Consider the following 21048-nt stretch of genomic DNA (forward strand, 5'->3'; position numbering starts at 1 on the left):
ATATTTCAGGAATGGTCACTTTCACTTTCACCTTCAAATAAAATGATTGACGGTGTCAGGATAAAGTTTACAACCTGTCTAAGTAGGCGGGTTTCCATTAACACTAAAATAGCCCAAACTGAAATTGTGAACAAAAAATACTCCTAATGGAATATATGTCAATTAAAAAAAAAAAAAAAAAAAACTCAGAAAAAATGTTTACACTCATATGGTATTTCATTACTTATTCATTAATTCATTCATTTTATTCATTTATTCATTAATTAATCATTAATTAATTCATTTATTCATTAATTAATTGGTATTTCAGATGATTTGAAAAAAAAAAAACATATGTAGCAAAACTGCAATTAAGAAAATCTTTTTTGGCTTCTACAGGTCACATGATGTTATGGCTATGCGCTTGTCAGTAGCAACTGGCTCCCTCAAACATGATGCATCAGGTGCTACAAGAGCTGTTATTGCATCACATAACTCTTCGAAAGTTGATCAGATCATCCGGATGTTTTGAATCCACAGTTATTCTGTGAAATTGTAGACTACCACAAATCTTTCATACATGACCACTTCCACATATAAGGGGCCTGCCTCTCCATTTTGCACTTGCATAACACACCTACATCACCTTTGATTGAAAATAATGACAGCTAGTGCAGTGGCTGCAATAGAAATAAACCTGCTAATGTTTTAAACATCCATCGCCATGCTTCTTGAAATGTAATTGCGAGAGGAGAAGCTGCATAATATCATGAGAGAAGTCGCAAAACAATGCTTAATGGAAATGCAGTCATCTTGCAATTGTATTTTAACAACATTTCGAAAATATCGCTAAAGTTTTGAGTTTTGTGCTGTCTCAACCCAAGTTATGAATCTCTCAAAGCTGAGTTTATTTATGTCTGTGTACTTCAGTCTCCCCGTCGATGATTTACTCATGAATTAAACCTTTCATTTGAAGGATGTGTTCAGATTGTGTTAGTCCAACACTCACATCCCCATGTATAGATAGATAGAGTTCTTGGTGGCTGTAATCACCCCTTCACTTCATACTGGCCATGAAGCAGCACTTCCTAAAATGACTCCATTGTAAGAGATGGGGAACAAAATCTGCAGTCCTTGTCGCAGTGCAAAAGTGCCCACCAGAGTTTATTTCAGAAGACTTCTTTTAAGAGCAAAATTTTATCCCCTCTCCGTAGACCAGCAGGGAAATACTTTCCAGTGAATTTCATTACAAAAAGGCTAACTTTGGAGGAACCCCGCTTGATTTAACCAACTCAGGCTCCTGAAGCCTTGAATAAGCTTCAGCTGAACTTTGAAATACATTTATGCACGGAACAAGGATTCTGTTCCACATTTCTCACACTGCAGCGGCGCCAGAATCCTGACCTCATGGCCAGTACAGAGAGGAAGAATGATTTCAGAGAAAGGGAATGAGATTAGATTTATCAAACGAGGGGAAACAGTTCATAAAAAAAAACTCAGATCCTACAGAAAAAGAGCAGGAAAGGCAACGCTGCAAAATGAGGCCAGAAAAAGGGTGCGCTTTCATGTAGAAACCTGTAACTAGAAGGCATCTGTGCTTATTATGCACGTTAATTTGGACTGTTTTCTGTGTATCGGGCCCATAAATTAAGAAAAAAAATCACTCAAAGCGAAAAAAACTACCTTTGAAAGTATATAAAAAGGTCCTAATATGGTAATAAAACCTTCCTAAAAACAAAATGGTCATTTATAACAACACGTGTAGTTTTGGTGTGCTTTTGTCTGAGATAAATACCGGACAACAGTAACATAGATGCCGAAGGAAGACTGAGCGGCATACACTGTGCAAGCTCGTCACATAATTGGTCAGCACTGATGAGGGTGGAAAAAAGCATTAGGTCGGCCATTACCCCCAGCAGAACCATTAACAAAGCCCTGGTATAATTAGGCAGTAAAGTCGACCCTCCTTTTTAAAACCCCCCAAGCACATATTACCAAAACTAATCCTCGGCCTGACCTCCCATTGGCTCCGACCGTCTCAATAAATTATCCTGATTGTTGAGGACACGAGTCATGTAACTTTAACTCGACTCCTGGGGACGCACCTCATGTATGTTTAAAGCGGCAGGCATGACATGATGGTTCAACGCTAACAGCCGGAGAGAGACAGCACAGAGGAGACACAGATGGACATCATGGACAGCAACTAAGGCGACTTTATCAGGGCCTGGTTCTGAGTACGCTTGATACAGTCCAGTTTGCTTGATTAGTGTGAACACTGTATACTGTACACAAGTACGATACGCATATCCGTGCTTGAGTTTTAAAAATCAATTACATAAAACTGCACCAAGACATGAAATGAACTGGTATTCAATGCAACTACGAGGAGTTTTTATCCGGACGTGAAATAGTCTGAATTTAATACTGACACTTACATATCAAAAAGCAGCACAGCCTGCCGTAGATGGACCTAGACCTGGCTTAGTGCCTGCCTTCCACCTGCTCTTATCAATAGCCAACATCGAACTCGACTCCAAACTCGACACCAAACTCGGCTCCAAACTCAACCTTACGCATCTACCTTTGTCGTTTTAGGTAACCTTCTGTGTCAGATGTTTACACTCTGGGATTCGTTACGGTGATGTCATAAATGCATATGGTGGGACGAAGCAGTACAGTCCACATGTTCACACAACTGCACGGACCGTCAAGATGGTTGGGATGAGGCAACAAAGTCACAAATGATTAGGTTTAGGCAACAGAGGCCCATGGTAAGGTGTAGAAAAAAAAACACACACACATCAACACGGGAAGTGAACTCCAAGCTCCTACACAAAAATTTGTGGGACCAATCCACCTTGCCACCCACCTGCCCTATATGCGCACTTGCGCTCCTTAAATTACATGGTAACTGGCTGCGTTATTACCTGACACCTGACCTTCAGCGTTTCATGCGCACGCATCCGGTTTCGTTTGGTTGTAATGTGAAGTGACACCACCCGTGCTTGTTGCATCTGGATGCCCCTGCTGTCCACCAGTGTATGATAAAAATGCCACCAGTTGCCTAGCGGCCATCCACCAGCATACAATAACAGCGCCACCGGTTCTGTCCTACCACATTCTCATGTGACGCTGTCTGTGCGCGTTAGATCAAAGCGGAGAGCAACTGCACTCAGGCACGGTACAAATAAACGTACCTAATATGAAACTGCCTTTAAGTCTGTCTACTTCTGATCAAAGACATCAACTGGTTTTGGTCTTCAGTATCAGAAATTCTGCACCAACACTCAACAATTACAGGGACACGAATCAGAGAGCAGCAACAGACGGACAGAGAGAAGCAGCGGTTGCCTCGGGAGAACAGGAAGCTCTGCAGACGGAGAACACGCTGTGCTGCAAGCTAAAGGGTGCAACACTAAGGACCCTGTTACTCCACTCTCTGGCTGTAACAGCAGCACCATTTAAGCTTTCTCACACTTCATGGAACAAGCTGAGAGGCTGCACTGTCTGTGCTACCATAAGGAATTCTGGAAAATGAAGTAAATCACAAAGAGGAGAACAAAGCATGCTGAAAGTAAACACACAGCTTGGTTGTGGATGAAGTACCTGAAAGCCACACTTGAGTAAAAGTACTGATATTTTACCAGAAAATGACTTTGTTAGAAGTTAAAGTCACCTATTAGAATATGACTTCAGTAAAAGTCTTAAAGCATCTGATATTTACTGTACACAAGTATCATTTTTTTATATCAAATGTACACTAGTGCAGAAATTACAAGTACAATGAAATGTTGGAAATACAAAACCGAACAAATTTTGAGAACTCTGAATTTTAGTGTTCCAAAAAATGGAGCCTATAATACAACCAAAGAGAAATTAGGTCTTTTTGAAAGTTGAAAAAGTATAAAAACTCAAGTTAAGTACAAATATTCTCAAAAATACCTAAGTAATGTAACAAAGTCTTATTGGTTTGTTTCATTGTACCACTGATGGGTATAAAAACTGCTGTTGTTGCTATAAACTCAGTGCAATGTAAGTTCAACCCAATCACTACAAGCAGTGTTGGCATTGTAAATTTCTGCAAAAACTATGGATACATTACATTTTATACATAAGTATGTAGCACATATGTTGAAACTTTACGTGTTATGTTATGTTTAACAACGCTGTGCTAAACATATTTATTACATTTAGGCACAAAAAAAACCAATAGGTTAGGAAAACATTAGAAAAAGAAGAGGTTTTGGTTTGAATATCTGTTTTTGGTGGCACATTCTCTGCAGGAAATAGGGTGATGTCGCTGTGAAGAAAAGATCAGAAAAACAGTAACAAGTCTTGGAAAACACCCCTGTCTAGTGGCAAAAAAAAGCCTCTGAAAAAACACAACAATGACTTGCTTAAAAATATCTAGATTTGTGGTTATGTACTACGTCACTTTTTGAAATGTTGATATGCTAAAAAACATACAAATTAATATATTAATAATTGCAGAAACATACAATTCCAACATTGTCTTCTGGCAACTGGCTTGGAAAATTATATATGAGTTACAGTTACTAATTATCTCAAAAGTAATTACAATTGCTCACCAACTAAAGCATATAAAATCAGTTAGTTAGTTGGAAAAGTAACTTTTGTGTTACTTTTAAATATCTGCTTCAACATAATTTAAGTGTAGCTGCTGCACAGCTGCCACCTTTTATCTGTGAATGTACCCATCATCACTGTGATAAAAAGTAAGAAGTGGAACAATAAAACATGATCGACATGTTTTGATGAGCCTATTTATTGGAGCCTTGACAGGCCCTCAAATCAAGCAACAAAAGTTTGTTTTTAATACTCTAGGCAGCGTAAAATGAAATAACTTGTTTCTCAGACAGCTGACAGTAATTCCTGATAACAAAAGGCCTGATTTAAAAAAAAAAACAAACAAAAAAAACAAAGGGATACAGGTTATTTTCAAAAACATAACACACTGAGGTTTATGCTTTGTAACTACAGTAATTTAAATCCTGCACATAGATTTAAGTCACCACGTCTGGCCTTGATCTCAAGGAGGGAAAAATAATATGCATATTTCAAGGATGGCAATCTCAATTTGTCTAAATCCTTGACTATTGAATGAGTCTCTCTCATACAGTTCATGCATGTTTATGGCATTAACAATGTTATGAAGAATGTCTCATTTGATGCTCAACTATAATGTTTTTTTCTAAATGTATTTATCTAGTTTCGTTTCCTGAACCTAAACAGGTAGTTTGGGATCGGAACTGCAATCGTTTCATGACACTTAGAACGTGTTAAAAACTGCAATTGTTAGAACAAAAATATACAAAACGTTCTTTCCCCAAGTTGTCATACATTGCTGCTTCGTCGGTGGACTTCCACGTCTACATATCACGCTCTAGACATCCTGCATATTCTGTTGATGTTCTGGGATGCTGCCAACGTGATGTCAACACAAGCACATGGTGGAATTAGGCAACAAAAGCACATGGCAACTAACGTCGGGATGTCAACAAAAGCCCATGCTTAGGATTAGACAATAAGGAAACATACATCACATTCACATGGGAAGTGAACACAGACCAACTGAGTGAAAGTACAGTATTTATCAGACTCATCTACCGCCCTTCTTGTCCTATAGGTACCTGCATGATCCTTTAATGACATCATTAATGGCAGTTTTTCAACCTGACACCGTCCAGCAGCATATCATGCAAATGCAATACTTTCTAGCCGGCCACTTTATCAACTGAAGCGACCTGTCTGACAGCCAATTTTACACTGAAATCTCTACAAAAGCAACAGCATTTGACGACTTTGGAATAAGAAGGGGCTGAAATATATATAGTTTTAGAAATCGACTTATTCTGTCATTTAGGTATGAGAGAGCATTGGAAAATCATAGATACTGCCATTACATCAAGTACAGTGTTTTTATATGTCTAGAGGGCTCATTTTCATCTCTTTTTCATGGCAATAAAAGGGACTAAAACTACAAATCTCATCACACTGATGGATCTACATGTTACATCACAAAAGCATGCCAAAACTCAAACAGAAAGAAATTAAATCAGATTCAAATGGATGCCCGAGGACACAGAAAGGAGACCAGGGGAGAGAGAGGTAGAGGTAGGAAAGGTGTCTCGCCCAATAAAGAAAAAACTAAACAAAACAGTGATTTTATGTGTGAGCCAGAGGAGAGAGAGAGAGAGAGAGAGAGAGAGAGAGAGAGAGAGAGAGAGAGAGAGAGAGAGAGAGAGAGAGAGAGAGAGAGAGAGAGAGAGAGAGAGAGCGAGAGAGAAGGAGCGGGAACGCAGGCTAATACGAGGCCAAGAAACACGACAGATGGGAGGTTGACAAGCAGACATGTTGATGAGCAACGAGGGAAGGTGAGAAAAGAGAGAAAGAAAGACAGAGACAGACGATAAAATATCATGACCGGACGTTGAGTCCTGACACTTCATGATTCATCCCATCTTTCAGTGTAATTAAGTTTTTTATAAAGCGGAAACAGATACAGAATCCTACATAAAGCTAAAAATAAGCATTTGATGGACTGGATCTGGTAAAATGTGACGAGAAAATAAAACAAGCTATTTTACGTTTTTTATGGCAACTGCAATCATAATTAATTACCTGTTTCTTTGAATGCAATCTGACGTCTCCAGCTCCCTAAATGATCAACTGATTTCATCTCTCCGGTAAGCTGAGTCAGGGTTAAGCACTGAAACATTGGAAAATCTGATCGAGAACTACAACATGTTTCTCACTTATATTTTTACATGCATTTCCACTGTTTACACTCAATGCCGATTACTGTTGGCTGTTATCACCATGGGTTGAAGTGTCGTATGAATATTTTGTGTACTGAAAAACATTACGCTACATCTCTATATACACTGGGTGGCTGCAGCTCCCCTGCTGTGTAAAGGCATCATAAAAAAGTACAGAAAAGATCACCGTAAGAAGTTTTCCTGTAAAATTATGGTTAACCTCTGGGAGCTGTAGATGCCAGAATCCTACTATTATTTTTACAGTGTCAATACATTAAATTGTTTCAACAGTATATTACTGTTTATTAAGTTTATTATAGTATTCTACAGTAGAATGTGAGCTTTACAGTAAAATATTGGCTCAAAAAAGCATCAAGCTGCTGTGATTTAGAAAAATTAATTTGGCTGCATTTTCACAGCAATTTCACTGTAACAAATGTTCATGTAAAATTATCATAAACTGCTGGCTGCTGTAGTTCCCAGCATTATCTTACAGGATCACTACTGTGAATTGCCTCAATATTGTACTACCATCATATATTTTACAGTATTCTACGATAAATTGTGACAGTCTATGGGTTTACAGTGTAATATCGGCTCCCAAAAGCATAGAGATTTCCGGTATTTTCAGGTATTTTGGAAAAGCTTTACATTACTATTAGAATTTGGCAGCATCTTAACAGCAATTTCACTGTAACAACTTTTCCTGTACAACTACTATAATCTACAATATAATGTGAGATTTATAGTGTAATTGGCTCCAAAAAGCATAAAGATTTACAGTTTGTTTTTTTTTTAACTGCACATGACTGTTAGAAGTTTACCAAATTTTTACAGCAATTTGTTGCAGTGAGGGATTTGGGAGATGAAAATCTCAAAAAGGACACAGTTACATGGTTACTAAAGCATAAGAGAGCTCAAAGAAGAAGTGTGAAGGGTTTTCTGGTTGTCCTAAATGAGTGGCTGTTGAAGTTCACCGCAGTGTGCTTATTAAAAAAGTGAGACAGAGAAAGAGAGAGAGGGAGGGCAGTGTGACACTCCAGCTGAGCAGTCGCTCCCCCTGAGGGTTCGAGGTGACTGCCTGAGCTCCTCCGCTGTCTCCCCTCTCCTCTACTTCTCTCTGTCTTATCTCCTCCCTGCTCTCCTGTTCCCCTTTTCTTCTCCCCTCTTCCTCCTCGCCATCTCCTTTCTCCATCACCTCCTTATCCTCTTCTGACGTCTTCCTGTTTCTCACTCTCCTCTGCTCTGTCTCGTTGGGTTTTTACATTAAGCTTTATCATCAACGCGAGAAAAAAAAAAGCAATATTTTAATTAACAGCCAAGAATAATATCTCCCTTCTTCTCTGCATCTTCTGTCCTACATTCTGTTTCTGTGTCTGAGATTATGCTTCAGTCCAGAGAGACTCACAGTTGCATTAACCCTTTGGGTTTTATTTATTTTCCTTTAAATGGGGAGAAGACAATGAAAAACTGAAATAAAGGACCCGGAAATAAGCACCAATAAAAGAAAAGTAAAAAATAAATGACCTGCACAGAAGTTGTTGAAATGTATTTATATTCAATATATATATAATTTTCTGGGGTTTTTTTTGTTTGTTTTGTTCTTTACAATTTTCTGTCTCTTTCTCTTTCTACAATCTTTCTGTCTCTCTCTCTCTCATGTTTTAAATTTGATAAATTTAAATTGATTTAAATTTATTTATTTACTAATTTTCAGGTTATGTTCTTGACACATTTTTCTATTTTCTTGCCTTTGCAGGACATCTTTTGACAAACTTCAAAACAGGTTTCAAAGAGTCAATTATGCAATTTTACAAATAAAAACATTGCAATGACCTCTTTGTTATTAGAACGAGCTACATTGTGGCTGTCTCATTCTGGCCTTCGTGTTTTTCTTCTGTCTGATACGTCATCTGACATCCTCTCTGTCAGTCCACACTAGTGTTTTTTTACTTATTCATTTACAATGCACTCCATGTCTTAGTTTTCTAAAGGCATTAAATCCTCCCAAAATCTGCGTCCCCTCCCGCCTCAGCATGTCTGATGAGTCTAATTGTTCCAAACAGGATGTCACTGTGGCTTTTACCTGGATCCACCTGATTAGTGGGTTTCAAAGAAAGTGCAGGCAATCCTAGTATTTTGTTCAATAAAATTTCTTTCACCACAAAGATTTTTTTAAACCATTTTCATGTTTAAAAATTATAATAATAATAATAGTGGCCATAAACAGGCATGCATCTAGAAAATATTATCTTTGAATGTGTGCTGAAGTGTCAATAATCTCTGTAAATTTTTCCCATTAGCGGTGTTTCGGTGTGTCGCGGTGAGCCGCACTTTGCTGTAAAGCATCGAGTTTTATCTGAACGCCGTCATTACGAGCTCCACTCTGCTCTGTTGTGCTGCATGTGTTCATTTATTTCATTGCTGCTGTTTGTAATCTGAAGGCCGGGAGCTGAGAAAATGATTTCCAAGCAGACAGCCAAATCACCGGCATCGCCATCATCATCATCATCATCGTTATCTCTGCCTGCGTCTCCCGTCATCTCCATCCTCCACTCACCCTTTCTCTCCACCCTCTCCACTCTCCTCCAGCTCTGCCTGCCAAACTTCCATCTCACACATTTCCTGTCTCCTCAGTCTTTGCACACTTTGTGCGTGCCGGGGTTTGCATACGTGAGCAGCTGCTTGTTCAGTGGTTTTTTGTTTTTTTTTTGCCATTTTGGTGAATGCAGTCAGCCATGTCAGTGTTTCATGTCTTGTTTTTGTTAAATACACATCTGTCTCAGCTGTCAGAGCACACAAAGAGCAGAAAGACTGACTAATGGAGATTGTTAGGAAGCGAGAAATGTGTATTGTCTCATCTGATTTTTCAGTGTGAGCCTCACGTTCCAAAGAAAGATAACACTTGCTGTCTGTGCGAGGCTTTTCAACCATACAGAGAGTGAAATATTTAAACATCAAGCCATAAATCTATACGCTAATTAATAATATCAACTTTACTTGCTTTACTGTCTCTTAATGATTAATTATTCAGGGGAGATTCGCTGAGCATGCATTCACTCTGCCTCCCACCCCTCCAGTACTATTCACTCCAGCAGAGGAGCACTGTTGGCAAGTGTGCAGCTCCATTCATCAAGACCATTTTGAGGTTTCCTTCAGTGTAAAAGAGGATGTCACGGGTTTGAAAGGCAGAACTATTGAAATGCTACCTTGTATTCACAGCTCAGTTTTTCAAAAACAAAGAGAGCTGCACGGGAGCCATTTTTTCAGCAGAAGCTTCACAACAGGTAATAACATCAATCATGTGGGAAGGTTTATTCCCACAATAACAAGCTTCTTTTTTGTGAGCTTGGATTCAGAGCAAGGCCAAAATCTGAATTGGAAACAAAGCGCTCTGCCAACAAGTCTGTCTTTTGAGTGTAAAACATGCTCTGCCTGTTAAGTATAGAAACAAAAAAGGGTCAAAAGTTTTTTTGTTGTGTTTAACAATATATGAATGTGTGAAAAGGTTTTTTTATGAATACATTCAAATAAAAAACATTTTGATCAAACATTTTGATTAAAAAAAGCCTTAGTATATGTTGTTCAAAGTGGCACAAAAAAGTCATAGTATACAGTGTGCAGCACCTGCTGCATCATGCCTAAAGGAGCCGGTTTTTGCTCTTTGTTGTACTTAAAAAAGAGTGTTTCAACTGCAGTTTTGCAAAATATGGCATTTTTGAATTGCCTGAAATAACACCTCATGCAAGCTTAAATTTTTTTTTTAAATGTAAGTTTTTTCGAAATCGACCTGTTTCCATTAGGCGTATTTTCGTTTGCAATTTCATTCTGCTCAATTCGAGGGTTAAAGGAAATTCGCATTCTGTAGGAGATCTATGCTGTGTTCAAAACGGTCGCCTCATCCACTTACTCACAATTCACTATGTAATGTATATTAAATAGTGCATTATACAGGGAAAAATGAACGAGATTTCAGACACTACATTTGAATTTTTTCCCACTGGAAATGCACGGCTGCATTGCATTGTGGTATACAGGAGTTAAATGTAGGGTACATCGTATGTACACTCAAATTTGCTGTGCATTGTGGGTATTTTATAGTGCACTAAAGAGTGGATGAAATTAACCACTGAGAATTCGAACACCGCTACAAAATGGCGAGCACACTATCTAGTGCACTATATCCGTGATAGGGAATGGCTTCGAACACAGCTCTTGATGGTAATTCAGAGCCATGGAAGAAAACATGTTCAAACATACATAGACTTGAGAAAACAGCTATTGCAACACATCAGAGCAAGAGTGAAACACACAGCATATTAACACCTTAGCACCTCCTGCCCTTTGGGTGGATCAGATCAGATATCTGTAGCCTGGTGGAGATGCACCGAGGAGCATTAGAAATAGACTGACATTCTCAAACCCGGTGTGCCACTAAAGCCTGATGTTGATAAGGTGTGAGTGCAACCATCTTACCAAGCTGCATCTTTACTCCTCTCGAGTGTAACTGCACAGTGACTGGAAGAAGCCATTTACAGGTTCTTCCCCCATCTCACCTCCTGTTAAAGCAACAGGAAAAAAGCAGCGCCAACAATTTTAACACTTGACAAATAGAGGGTATAACGAGGTGTTGTGGCGTTTATCTGATCCCTCTTCAGTGCAACCATTGAGTGACTTAGCGTTCATGATAGTGAGCAAATATTTTTTCTAGTTCCATCAATGCAAGTGATCCAGATGGTTATTAGCCATTAGGGCTGGGCATTAGGGCTCCAAAATAACCCCAGTCATAAAAAATTCTCCAGTCAAACTAAACCTGCACTTGATCCTTTTTATATTCAGATCTAGAAAAAAATGACTATTTGTATGGTTTTTATTTCAGCCAATCACTGCAAGCGTTCTTCGATTTCATGGGACGCGTGACCGGCCCTCTACTGCGAAATAGAAAGTAAGCACAGTGCACTTAGCCCATCATATAGCGCCCAAGCCTCTTCATGATCTACTTCAACAGATGCATACATTTAGCTAAGAGTGAACCAAAACATGTTGAATCTTTTTAGACTGACAAGTGGGGGCCCTTAACACTCTATGAATTGTTATCCAGTTATTCAGAAGCTCCTAGTGTTCCCAAAATAAATTTGTTTACACGTGAACAAGGCCACACAAATGTTCAAAACACCAACAGGTTTAGTTTCATTTCTATGTCAGCGACGCTTCAGTCACAACGCAGCCATTTTCAGTTAGGTGTTCGTCTCCCTCGAGAGTGAAACCCTTCACGTGTTACAGGTGTCATTCATGCTGCTGCGGAGAGGACTATCACCGCCACTCGATGAGACTCCCATGAGCCCGGCGCCTGTCAGCATGACAGACAGCACTGCTGCTGATTGAGAGCATTCAAAAACCAGATTCTGAAGGGCATGAAATGTTTTGCCGAGTTTAAAATGAACCTCCTCACTTCATTAAAGAGCGCAGACAGGCAACCTGCGGTAACCATCCATCTGCAGTCGCACTTATTGTCTGTGCGGGGAAGATTTCTCTAATGCTGTCATCAATCTGTCATATCTGCACCAATCTGTTATTTTCTGGTGTTAGCTGTTGTTTTGTTGTGCCTCATCTGCATCTACTTCAGGATAAACATTTCCCAGAGTGTCTTTCAATACCCATACAATTAGAGGGAACAGGTGTGAACATCTAGTTTTCTCAATAAACGTTAAAGGGAAATACAGTCTCCCTTTGAAGCTTGATTCACAGAAAATAAAATGTACCCTGTCTCGATTCAATACGCCCAGGGGTGAATTCACAAAAGACATGGAGTGCTTTTGCAGCCGCTAAACCTGCTCAAATAATGTAAAAGGAAATTGCGCAATTCTCAGAGCATCCTCAGAGGGTAAAATGCACCCTGACTGCACTGCCGATCAAATGGCCTCTCAGTGCTCCTGTGCTATTTGCATGTATCAAGGTAGGTAAAAAGTAATATGCAATCGTTTGGTGCAAAATTGGCACCTTTCTAGCAAGTTAGCCTTAATGCAAAAACAGTCCATTTCAAAAAGATCAGCACTAACAGTGGCACGCAGTTACAGTGAAATTATTAGCATCTTCAGAGAGTTGGTAGTAACAGAAGCACACTGACAGACTGGGATATTATATCATAACTATAAGTATAGTATTCTTGGCTATTTTTTTTGGATATCTAATAATCTTACCAGCTGTTTTTCTTCCAGTTTGTATGACATTTCAAGTTATTCATTATGTTTTTTTTCCTTATTTTTAAAGAAATCAAACCTAATTTATCAGATTTCAGAGACTTAACTGCATGTAAAAGGAGTCTGAACAGAGCACAAATAAAGTTGTTTTTTTTTGTTTTTTTTTTTATTTGAGTTGCAGGCTGGCGCCTATCAATACCGCCGCCTGTCCTCGTTAGAACTGTTCTGAACCGGTCAACTCATTAAATTTTCAAGGCATATCAGCAATTACGAGCCAAAACAAGATCAGAAACACGACCCCAGATACTCGTCATCTCTGCTGCTGTACAGGAACAAACAGAACGTTGGTAATTTCAGCTTCAACTGTTTATTTTTAAAATGCAAATTAAAGTCACACATAATGCCCTATTGTTTTCACACCTTCGTGTGTTGGAAGTTTGTTGTGTTTTTTTTCCTTCTAGAAACACGCCTCTTCACATTCAGTTCAGTGTGAGGCCTGAGTGCGAGTACAGCTGCAGTTCAAATGAAGCAGTGAGGGAGTCAGTGCCTTCCTTAAGGGCTTTTTGACATTATCTCTTAAGATCAGGGTTTCTTAGGGTATATCTCCTGATACAGAGCTCTTTCCCAAAAGCTAACTTAATGCCACAAGACTTACAAACCGTTCTCTGTGCATACATCCTGCATCTCCCCTGCAGATAATTCATTTGTGAGCGTTATACAATAAAACTGCATTAGCAAAATTGAACACAGATCTGCAGAGCTGGTCTGGCAGCAGGTTGCCAGACAGCTCCTGTAACCCTGACAGCTGAGAAGAGGGCAAAACCTGACTTCTCCAAACAGTTCCCAGAGGGGATTGTGCCAAAGAGCAGCAACGGCAGTCAATCAAGCATGCAGTTAAAGTTGGACTTCTGCTGTCCTGCTCGTCTGCTCATTTCCTCTCCATGTATTTTAAGTCCCTCCGGGTATGAGGGGAAAATTATCTTAGATGTAAAGCTTGGATGTTTGGAGATACTGTAAATGGCTCTCCTGCTGGACTGTAAACTAATGTTATGGACTAATTTTGTTGGTGTTTTGACTTCCTGGTGACTTAAAAATTGGCAGCCAAAAGCAGGATTAGTTTTCTTTCATACAAGGCCTGATTGGAGGTGAGGAGCAGGTTCAGCTGCCCTCAGTCCTTTGAAGGACCTGCTATCCTTCAAACGCAACGGTCCATGAATTTTGGACACAGCTTGCAGGTCACAAACTACAACAGAGCCAGGGGAAGCTTGGCTTGTCTTAACAAGACATGAGCTCTCCTATAGACCATTTTAAGGGGTCTTTTGGTTGCTAGGATACGACATAGATTCCACTTAGACTTGCAGTGCGGCCACTGCTGCATGAAAACATGGTCCAAAACCATCAACTTTACAACACGTTCTCTCTCCAAAGTCATCACATATGGCAGCTTAGCCAGCAGCTTCCAACTATGATGCTCTGGGTGACCCATGGCATCTATCGTGTCAGTTTATGTATGAATTTCAACTCATTACATGCTACAGTGTCTTTCAAACTAAACTGCAGTCTTCACAGATATGCATATGGTTTATGCAACAAAATTACAGTTAGGTTTAGAAAAATGATCATGGTTTGGGTCACAGCTATGTTTTCTTGTAAATTAACAAGTATGTCACTTGACAAGTATGTCATGATCCTTGTCCCTTTGGGGTTCCTTGTTGTATGTTTTAAATTGTGATATGTGATATCAGGCTCTATAAAACTGAATTGAATTGAATTTAATTGAATTGAATTGAACTGAATTGAATTGAAAGATGCCTTATTCATTGATAACAGATGCCAAGGGACACTGACTAGGCTGCCGTATTTGACGTCCCTAGAATGAGGACAGGTTGGCTTATATCACAACATTTTGCAACAGCTTTTCTTATTTTCTTTTCAGCATCAGTGGTACAAAAGAAAAGAAAAAAGATAAAGAAAACAATGATCTGATGTAAATGCAATAGCTATGGAAATACAAAGACATTATTCCACAGATACAGAAGCAACTAGTCCTTTAATAAGGGCTATGAATGCACCACAATGTCTGTCCACGTTTGGAAGCACCGAATGTGACCCTGACAGTGCTGCTGAGTTGCAAAATCAATACGCTCTCAATGTCAAGGTCTTTCATTATGAAATATGTTAATATGTGAAGCCAAAGCAGATAAAACATTTGTCATCATGCTCCTGATGTGTAGTAATCATTCCTCTAAATATGTAGGAGACCAGTAAAAACAGAAATATTTACAGCAGCAGCCACCGTGTGGAATTTCACCTGTACAGCATCACTACAGAAACACAACAGCTGTTTCCAGGTCACAGTGACTCAGCTCTCTGAAAGCTCCACTGTTTGCTTTTCCGTGCTGCTGCTGTTTGCTCGCTCACTCTGCTGCATGTCAGGAGCCGGCATGAACGACATCGAACCTCAAAGTCACCCCCCCGACCCCTCCCGCTCACCTGATCCTGTCTGGCACTCGGTGGGTCTGGTTGCCGTCACTCTGGCAGTTGCCGGCGTACTGCGACCGGCTGGTGGTCCCCTGGTCCCTCCGCAGAGCCATCGCCCCGTGGGTGAGCACAGAGACGCCTTTGGCGATGCGCCTGCAGGATTAGGGAGAGAACAATGTGAGACGGAGACAGTGGGACATTTTCAAAGGTCCTTTATGACACTGCTGAGGTCCTGGGAGATGCAGGAGAGAGACATTGTCTGGGTGGAAGGCGACTGTCACCGCTTGAATGAGTGATAATAAAAATTCAGCAGACTCAAACTTCCTGTAATAGCACTAAACTTACGAGGGAAACGAATGGACTCCTCTTTACCTTAAAGTTGAACGTGGCAAAATTTTATAAAACACCCATTTTGGCAGTTTAAATGATGTGTGACTCTACAAAATGAAAAGTAATTACATCTTCACTGACTGAGACACTGTAAAATTACCCAGTTTCTACAAATGAGCTTCTGGTGTTGGGGATGTGCACTTCTCTGCATTCACAGAGTGATGAATCAAGACTAAAGGGCAAAATCCAAGCTGTCTCCTCATCAGCTAAAAACTGGATTAGATCATCAGCATCAGATCTCTTTCCTCTTCTCTTTTTCCTTTGTACAAATCATCAGAGACAAGGCGGGCCGAGAAATGTGAGCATGCTGTCAGGATTTCTGGGTGTTTAAAAGATTTTCCATTATTTTGGGAAATACATTTTTCTGCTGTTTTGCTGGGTAAAAGGAGAGGAAAAATACATATTCCAATAAAAGAGATAGTGCTCACCTTCCAAAAACTCTCATCTTATCTTATTTCATAATATATATTATTAGCTGTTGAGTTAGCCACCTATAGAGTAGTAAAATTAAAGTGTAAGTTTAATACCTGGATCAATATCAGTTTTCTTGCGCTTCATTCATATGCCTTTTACCAGCATTTAAACCTCTGAAACCTTAGAAAATTGGTTTATTTTCTTTCAAAAACAAAACAAAAAAAAAAATCATTGAGCAACTTGGCAAGAAATATCCCACAAACTGCAAAACATTTAGTACAAGGAGACAAAGCGATAATTACAATAGTAGCTGGGTGGGATTATCAGATATTAACAAAAAAAAGTGAAAAAGTAAAAAACAATTTCTAATACTCTTTGATATTATGAATTTAAAATTATGTTTCAGAAAAAAATGTTTGTTGTGCACTTTCTTAATGTCATGTTGTTGTTATATTTATTTATTTATTTAGATCTGATTATTGTTTGTTTTGTTTTTAGTGTTTGTTTTTAAGTTGCTTGTCACCCTCTTCTTATAATTTTGAAAGGAATAAAGCCAATTTTCTCAAGCTTCAAAGGGTTAAAAATTAAACCATGCACACCTATATAACTCTGACTGGATGTTACTAGTCAGCTGGTTACCGAGCAGCTGATTAATGACTCACTGACAGCCAAAATACTGGTTTTTGGTTGATCATGCAAGATACGTTATATGAGCAAATTTTCTCTTTCTTTTGCTCGTATCCATTATTTTTTTCTTATTTTTTCAGTACCCACTGATTTTTGGGATTCACCAATGTTTTCTTATTTTTGCTTTCTCTTAGGTAAGAGAACATTTTACAAGTGGTCAAGAGCACTTTGACCAAGATAAGAGAAAAACATTTAATTTAAACATTTAAGGCCACAAACTGTTGCCCAGGGCAAAAAAAAAAAAAGTTTTATATTTGAGGAACATTTCAAAAAAGGAATAAGGTCACTTAATCAAATTGAGATCCTGTTTTAGATTGATTATGATGGTTGGATTATTAAATGTCAGGGCTAAAGAGATACTACTATACTTGGTGCACTGATCTCAGTTACTGTAGTTTCAGTTACTTTACGTCCCTCCGCTGAGTGATGGAAAGTAATGAGGTACATTTACTTAAGTACTTTACTACTTAGTACAAATCTGAGGAACATTTACTTTGCTTTAGTATTTTAATCTCATGCCTCCTTCCTACTTCTACTCCACTACACTTAAAAAAGAAATATTGTACTTTGTACTCGACTACTATTATTAAGTAACTACTTTAAGGTTTTTCTGCAAAAAACCTTATGAAAATCTACAAGTGCAGCTAAAAAAAATAATTGCCAACTATTGTTAGAATAGTGTAAGTAATTTTTCATGCAAAAAACATATTAATTCATAATTCACATCATAATTCCAGCTTCTCATATTATAATTATTGCCGTGTGCAAAATGTGAAGAGTGATACATGTGTATTTTTAAAAGTAACAAACCATTAGTATTTAATTTAGAAATGAAATAGTAATAAAATAACTGTTTAATCTTTTCAAAAACCTTCTCATGTTGTGTCTTCATTGGTTGCACCAAGTTGTATAAGATTTTGGATATTTTTTGTATTGATTAGCAGTATCAGTATCAATATCCGCATCAGTTTCTGATAGTACAGCATAAATGAAGCAGCTGGTGCATGCACGACTTCAGTACAACACCGAACATCCAGTTTCTAAATAAAACTATGTATCAAGTATCCCTCACTCCAATAAATAAATATCAGCAGACTCTCTTCCATCTGTCTCAGGACAGTTTAATAATAGATCATCAGACTTTGATCTGCAGGAAGCTTTCACACAGCAACAGACTATTTAAAAGCCACCGCTCCTTATTATGGCTGTAAAGTGAACTCTGATTTGTAACGCAGCTCGTAAAATCAGCACTTAAACATTCCTCACTTCTTATATACATAAAGGAAAAAAAACATTTATTATGTTAAATAAACATTTAACACCAACAATATGTTCTCGCTGATGATAAGGCCTGCTGGAGGCGGGCAGGAGACCCTAATGATCCTAAATCATAAAGCATTTCAATGCCTCTATAATTCAGAGCATTACCACTTCAAACAAGCTGGCAGGGCAGGAAGTGAAGTGGCGAAGGACTGCAAGGAGAGTTCAAAAATTCAAAAGTGCTCAGCGCGTACATTTGAGGTGTCACGTATTCAGTCTTCACAAGGGAATTAAGTCGCAGTCATTGTATCCTCGGGACAGGAAGCATCGTGTTCACAGTTGTACTTTCTTGCTACCGTCACTTTAAGAGTGGCGACATGGCTGTTACAGCACATGTCCTGGTGTTAAAGTCTTCCCTCGCATGTTACGATATGTTGAATCACTTTTATTTCACATGTGACTTCAAAGAGCTGTTAGCGGTGCAGCAAGGTTAGACTGCTCCCATCGCAGCGAGCGACCGTTTCTTTAATGTGTTCACAAAAACTACTGATCCACATCATAAGCGTGGTTTCTTTACTGTCTAAAAAGGCTCTCTGGAGGATCCATCAGCAGCAGCGGCGTTCATAAACACTGCAGCAGCAGAGAGCAGACTTACTGTAATGTAGCACTGAGAGGAGGCGGGGATTACTGTGTCAGAATCATTTGAAATATTTAATTGTGGGGATTTGGAGGACACAGCTGGTGTATCATTTGCACCCTCCATATCCAATAATCCATTGTGCACTGGTCAATTGTGTAATGGTGCGTTTGGGCAATTTTCATCAGCTCATTAAGCTCTGGAAATATCATGTGACAGAGTTATTTTACCAGGTATTTGCCTTCAGTCACTGGTTAATATTTCATATCAAAAAGACCAATTAAAAGTGTGGTAAAAGTACCTCAAAACTGGGCCCACGCTAATGGAAGATGATCAAAACTCAAACTTAAAGGGGCAGTTCATATATATATATATATATATATATATATATATATATATATATATATATATATATATATATATATATATATATATATATATATATATATATATATATATATATATATATATATTACTTATTTATCTAAATAAAAAAGCATTTACTCAATCAGTTTTATACCCAGCAGGGAGCATTTAATATAAAGTTTTTGAACACTAGAAAGTCCAACACCAGCGATACTCAACTTACAGCCCGCAGGGCCAAAATTTGGCAAATTTGGCAAAATTTGGATATTGGCCGGGTTGTTTTGATGCACCTACAGCACAGTATACAGCAGGGATACTCAACTTGCTTTGTTGGGGGGCACTTTTAAAAAATGACAGGAGGCCAGGGGTCAGTTGCAGCAGTCCAATACATGTTTCTAGGATTTTAGGAAATTTCATGGATTTTACATTTCTTTGATTTTAGGATGTTTATTGGAATCCAGGACTTTTCATACATTTTAGGACATTTCTCTAATTTAAGACATTTCTAGGACTTTGGGACATTTTTAAGATATTTCTCAGATTTTAGGACATTTCTAGAATTTTAGGACGAATATTAAATTTTAAGACTTCTTGGATTTTTGGACATTACTTGGGTTTTAAGACATTTCAGGGATTCAGCATCCTATCAGGAGCCAGATTTGGCCCTATCAGTCAAGCATCACTGATGTAGGACTTTCTAGTGTTCAGGAACTTTGTATTAAATGCTCTCTGCTGGGTATAAAACTGCCTGAATGGACCATTAGCTCTAGTCTGAGTGGGTCTATACTTCAGTGACTGAGTGCAGGTTGAGGCTGACAGACAGGTCTTTCAAAGGGCACATCTGTGTTGGCGACATCTCTTTAAGTACCCAGACCTGTTCTTGGGACAAACCATCTGTGTTCCACTATGAACTGTGACGCTCTGCTTGGTAGTGACAAGTGTGCCGCTCACTCGGGGCTCTCCTTTCTAACCGACAATCATTTCACAAGCACAAAAATCAGATGCAGCCGAAATGCTTCTCTGCAAGCTGGAAAGAATTCTGCATCTCAGCGGATTTAAGATGGCCGGTAGACAGCGAGTGTTCAATAAAGCACAGAGAGTGACGTGGCGGTACCCAAGGTGATGTGTGGGATGATGCAAAAAAGAGTCATATCCTTGAGCTCAGTGGGCATTTTATGTCTCCTCAAGTTTAGGAATAAAAGCTGTTTGTTTACTGAACTATTTTGTAGAAAATACAAAACTTATTTGACAGTTTGTAGCCCTTAACCTGGTTTGGATTTGTGATGCAATAACATTTCACCTACAAAGTAAGCTTTCATCTTTGCCCTGCATTGTTGAACTTTCCTCGTAAAGTGTAAAAATCCTTCCTGACCTGCCTCTGCCATTGTGACTGAGGTGGATTTAATAGTTCAAATCAATAAAGGATTCCACCTTTCACTCGGATTCACTCGGTCAGTCTATGTAGATTAGATTAGATGAAAATTTAATGATCCCCGCGGTGAAATCAGGTCACCCCTGCAGCAGACAATACATTATGGACAGAGCAGGTGGTCGTAAAATTTTACAGTGCACCTCCACGTGCTGCTGCAGGAAACACATGGAGGTGCAACAAGGTGGGTTTTTCAATGTGTGTATTCTTGCTTATCCTAAGGATTTTTTATGAATCGACTTTCAGCAGCTTTAAGGTTCAACATTTCAGGTATAAATTGTCAATTTATCCGACAAAAGAAACTGCAATATTGGAAGTGAACAGAATTTCAGCTGCAGCGGCTCTACATATCACCAGAGAATCATGAAAAAAGCCTCCTTGTGTTATAAAGTAGCTTTTAAGAGCATGCAATTTTAAAAGTGA

At 38.8% G+C, this 21048-nt stretch overlaps 1 protein-coding gene across 1 annotated transcript in view; it reads right to left on the reverse strand.

The window, feature by feature from the left end:
* grin2da (glutamate receptor, ionotropic, N-methyl D-aspartate 2D, a) overlaps window positions 1-21048 on the reverse strand; it is a 274878-nt gene that overhangs the window by 134032 nt on the left and 119798 nt on the right. Inside the window, exon 6 of the mRNA XM_088090301.1 lies at window positions 15455-15595. Within this exon, the coding sequence (XP_087946427.1) occupies window positions 15455-15595 (141 nt within the window). The remainder of the gene's footprint in view (window positions 1-15454; window positions 15596-21048) is intronic.

This window comes from Plectropomus leopardus, chromosome 17 (genome assembly GCF_026936395.1).
Source record: "Plectropomus leopardus strain MGB_pleo_1.0 chromosome 17, ASM2693639v1, whole genome shotgun sequence".
NCBI classification, from domain to species: Eukaryota; Metazoa; Chordata; class Actinopteri; order Perciformes; family Serranidae; genus Plectropomus; species Plectropomus leopardus.